At 38.2% G+C, this 5,601-nt stretch overlaps 1 protein-coding gene across 1 annotated transcript; it reads right to left on the bottom strand.

The window, feature by feature from the left end:
- Positions 1 to 3,270: 3,270 nt before the first annotated feature.
- LOC100724736 (olfactory receptor 9G19-like) lies at positions 3,271 to 4,206 on the bottom strand. The gene has a single exon (XM_003465952.2). The coding sequence runs from the start codon at positions 4,204 to 4,206 to the stop codon at positions 3,271 to 3,273; it is 936 nt and encodes a 311-aa protein (XP_003466000.2).
- Between the last annotated feature and the right edge of the window lie 1,395 nt (positions 4,207 to 5,601).

The following is a 5,601-nucleotide window of genomic DNA, read 5'->3' as shown; positions in this document are numbered from 1 at the left end:
CAGTGAATGCATGAGAACCTCACTCAGGTGAGAAATAACTTGACCGGGCTGATGTTCTGAGTGGCTTCACACGGTGCCATTTAAAATCCAAAACTACTACAGAATTTTGTTTGAAAAATCTACATGCTTTTCCTGGTACTATTAAACCTAAGGTTTTTTTTTCTGTTGCAGATCCTATAGAAAGAAAAATGAGAAGAAACTAGTCCACAAAATAATCAACTCCATCAAATATTTGTTTATCAGAATGAAACAGGTGTGCAAAGATAGTGTTTTCCCTATCATCAACTGACTGTGACAGAGACCGAGAATATGGCAAATAAGAGCTGTCTGTATAGTGCAGGGAACGCTGAAAAAGCAATTGATTTTTACGCAGTGAACCAAGATTTAAGCTTACCACTAGTCAACAGTGTAAAGCCTCCATTTCCTTCTGTGTAAATAAGAATGATTTGTATCTCCCTTACATTGCTCTAAAGGAGTCAGCTCTACTAAAGGATGAGCAGAGTGCCAGGCAAATTGTTAACAGTTGAATAACAAGTGAGTCTCAATTTTTCTTGTTGTATTATATTAGTGGACAAGTTTTTGTAATTTGGCAGGTTGTATGTAATGCCTCAGAAACCTGTTTTTGTGAGAGCAGCACATGTTTGTGATTCGTGCTTGTTCCTAGATTACAATAAGAAATACTGAAATACATTCTCTTACGACTTGTTTTCATTTTTTAATTACAGGAGCCTGAACAGACATGTGTTTCAGTCTTTTGTGGGCAGTTTCTATAGTTGGGATCTTAGAGCATGTCATGTATAAAATAAATAGCACAGCACCACAAGAAACTATCTGTCCTATGTAACTACTGATGTCACACAGGAGTAAAGCAATGGTAATAACTTTTAATGTAAAACTTTTAAAGTGGATGTGATTTGTGTTTAATGCCACCTTCATCTTAGCTTCCAAGGTTCAATTACTCTCAGGGTCTATTACTGAACCCAGAGTGACTCTCCACCACTTTGACCCTGTCTTACCTCCATGCAAGGTTTTCCCTCTTAGGACTATTTCATCCAGCTAATTAAATTTTACTGCAGTCCAGTGCCTTTGAGATTCTTACGAAATTCATCATTTTCTCCCTTAAATAAATACTTTGCAATTTGTCTTGGGATGCACACGCGCGCGCGCGCGCGCGCGCGCGCACACACACACACACACACACACACACACACACACATACACAGAGTCAGGGTGTCCATTTCCTTGGTGTTTGCCTTGACACTTACTGTGTCTACTGGGAAAAATACTGAGCTCTGTATTTGTTAATCAGTCAACATGCTCAGCTTGCTAACATTAATAGGCTAAAAAGGAAATTTTCATAAAAAATTTTAAGACCTCATTTTCTGTTTAGAAATAAACTTTCTTGTCAGAAGTCTTCTGAAGAAACAAAAACAGAAACAAAAAAATTATGCCTCCACACTTTCTTAAAGAACAGCAAACTGAAAGAAATTTACATTTTTCATGACATTTTTTGTCCATTATACTAATATCTGCTTCTTCATTCTTATGCTTCAGTTTCACTTGAGATATTACTAGTGTGTGGTTTTGTTAGTGGAGCCTGATGGTTGCTTGCTTATTAGAAAATGTAGACTATTTTCTGCTTATTACGTGTGTATATTTTTCTTTTTATCAAAAATAGTGTGACGTTCTCCTATATATGTACTTCTAATATTTTCAGAAATTAAAATAGGAAGGTGATAAGGATAGTTCAAAAAAGACGCTTTGTTTATCACTTATCATTTATTAGTGTATAAGAGGATACAGGATTGATTGCAAGAAGCAAACAGATTTTCTATCTATACCATCTGAATTAAGCAATTTACCTAATATTTCTATGAAGAGCATCTCCATGGAATTCAAACCTGTTGGCCGAGAACCTTTTATGCCAATTTCCGGAATCCTAGGGTTATAGATTACTGAAGCCCCTTGAGAATCTCACAGTTTGCAGAGGAGCTAACAGGACAATTAAAACTATTTTTGACAAATCAGGTGCTGTTCAGGAAGATGGAGAAGAGAATTTGGAGACTATGCTTCCCTTGTGGAAAAAGTAAGCAACTATAAAATTCTTTTCTCATTCTCTCTTGTGTAGAGGCTAAAGTAAAGGATGTATATAGAAACACTACACATGTTCACAATGTTCCTAGGTACATATCTGCATGTGGAAGCACATGTGGCTGTCCATACCAGCATTTCTATGACAAGGTGGCTGTCATTTGCATCTCTGAATCCATTCTACAGCCAACACCTCCTTTTGCTGAAGAATCTTCAGCTGTCTTCACCAGATCAGTGGGTTTAAATAAGCTAGTGATGGTTATCTTGTATATACAAATAAGCAGAAACTTAAATATAGCTGGCTCATATTTTATTGATATGAGCAAACCTAGTAAATATAAGCAACTGTGTTCTTCAAGCTGTCCTAGCAAAATAGAGAGCTCTTCTCAGAATGGGAATGAATGGATAACAATGATGACAGAGGGCTCTACTGTACCCTGGTGAAGCAAACCAGTGTATGCCAGCTCTTTGTATTGATTAGAACTAAAAGACAATCTAGAGAACTCAACTATTAAGGTCCTCTCGAGTGATTAAGGAAAGGAAAAATTTCTGAATCTTACATTAATCAGTGTGGTCTGAGTCATCTTTAACTTTCCATTCTCCTCAGTTTACTGCACTTAAAGTCCAATCCATATTTGTTTTGTAGATTGTTGACAATAAGTATTGATGAGAGCCTGTAACTCCTTAGTAAGCTTTTTCATTTTTAGTTTGTCAGGTTTTTATATATTTTTTATTATTAATGCATTCTTGTCCTTGGATTTAACTCATTATTTTTTGGTAAGGTGGAGGAGAGAGGCACACACACCCCAGTGCAGTCCTTAAAGGACTTGTACCCATCACATCAGAGCAGTAGGAAAAAATAAATTGGTCGGTATTAGAGGAGAGAGAAAAAAAATGAAATGTAATTTTTTGGGATGCTAGAATTATTACATAGTTCCCTATTAAATTAAGTTCATATTAAATTAAGATATTACTTATTAAAGATTATTAAAATTAAAGTGAATCTATATGGCATAACTACTCAATAACTAAACTAAAACAATGACGCTGACACAAAGGAAATATTTTGGTTGAATTTCATTTAATAGAATTTTTTTGATAATACACTTCCACAGCCTTCTTTGAAGTAGCAGGTGAAAAGTAATAACATTTATCAATGATAGGAGGAATGGGTGCTAATTAGACACTAGCTTGTGATAAGTTAAAGAGTTTTTTAAGAGCTTCTTTCACATCTTTATTCCTCAGGCTATAGATCATGGGGTTCAACATGGGGAATAGCACTGTATAAAAGGTGGAAACCATCTTGTCTCTTTCAAGGGAGTAGCTGGAACTGGGGCGAGAGTAGATGTAGAGGATGGAGCCATAGTACAGGGTGACCGAGACGAGGTGGGAGGAACATGTGGAGAAGGCCTTGAGGCGGCCCTCCGTGGAGCAGATCCTCAAGATGGCAGCAGTGATGAAGAAGTAGGAGGCCAGGATGAGCAGGGTGGGGGCAATGACATTGGAGGCCAGCAGGAAATACAACACACACTGGTAGCTGTCTCTCACATCACATGCCAACTTCACCAGGGGTGGTACATCACAGAAAAAGTCATCAATGATGTTGTCTCCGCAGAAATCCAGAGTGAATGTGTTGCTGGTTAGGATTATTGCATTGAGGAAGCCCCCTATATAGGAGAACACCACCAGACAGATGCACAGGCTCCTGGGCATGGCTTGAGCATAGAGCAGGGGGTTGGCGATGGCCATGTAGCGGTCATAGGCCATGGCGGCCAGCAGGTAGCACTCACTGTAGGCCAGTCCAGCAGAGAAGAAGAACTGGGTCACACAGCCTTCAAAAGAAATGCTTTTGTCCTCAGAGAGGCAGGTCACTCGGATCTTTGGGGTGTAGACTGAGGAATACCAAAGGTCCAGGAAAGACAAATTTCCAATGAAAAAGTACATGGGTGTGTGGAGCCGGGAATCATTACAGATCAGGGTGATGAGTATGTTGTTTCCCAGCAGCGTCACAGAGTACACGCCCAGGAACACCACAAACAGGACCAACTGCATCATGGGGTCTGTCGTGAAGCCCAGTAAGATGAACTTGGTCACTGTGTGATTTCTCCTCTCCATTGCTCCTGAAATCCTCCTAGGCATGGAATAGACAGGAATTGATTCCTTCAGTCGGGATCAGTGAGGATATCCTTTGTGTTAGGTCCTGAGATGTAGTTAAGGGTAAAGGAGAATCCTAACTGCTGCAGTTGGTATGAGACTTTCCTGTGCTTCAATAAACTCATTGCAATGGTATGCATTTGATAACAGTCAGATGATAATACACTCTGGATGTTTGTTGCATTTCCTTTCAAGCAATGTGTCAGCCTCAAATGATGTCTCAGACTCCTGAATTTTTTTAGTGTTTGTAAAATTCATTGATCTTTTACTCACTCAGTGTAAAGATATCTTTTGGAGTACAAGTATCTTTTAGGTCTTGATGTACTTAGAGGGACATTTTTACACCTGAATTACCTGTCCTATGGATCTAGAGAACTTTCCCTCTGTCCCCTTTAGGGTTCATCTAGTGGTGCCCCAACCTTAGTGACAGTTAAATATGAAAACACACAGTTGCAATGATCTTCTCCAACGTGGTTACCATGGGATACAGTGCTCAGGGCCAAAGCACTACATTCCACACTGTAAACAGAGATATTGCTTCTAGAAATTATGTGAAAAGTAGAAAATATTTTTAAAATATCAAAAAGTGGTCAAATTTTCTGTTGTGATTATACCTCCAATTAGTTTTCCACCAGATCTTTGCATCAAAGATAAAAATGAGGAAAAAGTCTGCGAAATACTCAGTGTCACCCAATATTTATTTCCCCAAGTTAAATGTCTGCCAAGAAAATATTTTCTCAAAGTGCAACATGCCATCATAACATCAGGACAGAGTGGGACAGCAAGCACACTGTATAACTCAGAGATGCCTGTTTGGTCCACAAAGCAGAAAAACAGTCTGTTTTTTACACAGTTCACTAGAATGGGACACTTCCATTACTTCGAACATAAGACAAGACTGACTTACATTTCCTTGGTGTCAATGTAAATGAGTCAGCTGACTAAAGACTAAACACAGAGCCTGGCTTTTTATTACCTCTGGAGTAATAAGTGGCACAATTTTGTTTTGTGCTAAAAAAAAGCCAAGCAGTCTCTAGTTTATAGGTTGTGGGCATCATTAAGAACCTGTTTTCATGAAAAGGACACATGAGCTTGCAATTCAGCCTTCTCTCTAGGTCACAAAGAAAAATGTGGAAATGAGTATTTGTTCTATTATTAATAATATTAATTCTGACAGAATTAAAACACTGTAAAAGACTCATGGAATTAGCAGGTGAAAAAGTGCTTCATAACATTGTGCTTTTCAATAGATGAACTATAAACCATTCCATGTTTCAGTCCTGATGTGGACAATTTCTATAGTTTATAACCTTTTTGGCACTTCGTTCAAGTCCTCCAAACTTATTATTTTAATCT

This window comes from Cavia porcellus, unplaced genomic scaffold (genome assembly GCF_034190915.1).
Source record: "Cavia porcellus strain 051 isolate PalLab524CR breed Dunkin Hartley unplaced genomic scaffold, mCavPor4.1 scaffold_50, whole genome shotgun sequence".
NCBI classification, from domain to species: domain Eukaryota; kingdom Metazoa; phylum Chordata; class Mammalia; order Rodentia; family Caviidae; genus Cavia; species Cavia porcellus.
Note: the sequence above shows the minus strand (reverse complement) of the source record. Positions and strands in the feature narration are given on the sequence as shown.

Excerpts from the sequence above, each read along its gene's own strand:
- LOC100724736 (XM_003465952.2), bottom strand. The coding sequence starts at position 4,206 with ATGGAGAGGAGAAATCACACAGTGACCAAGTTCATCTTACTGGGCTTC.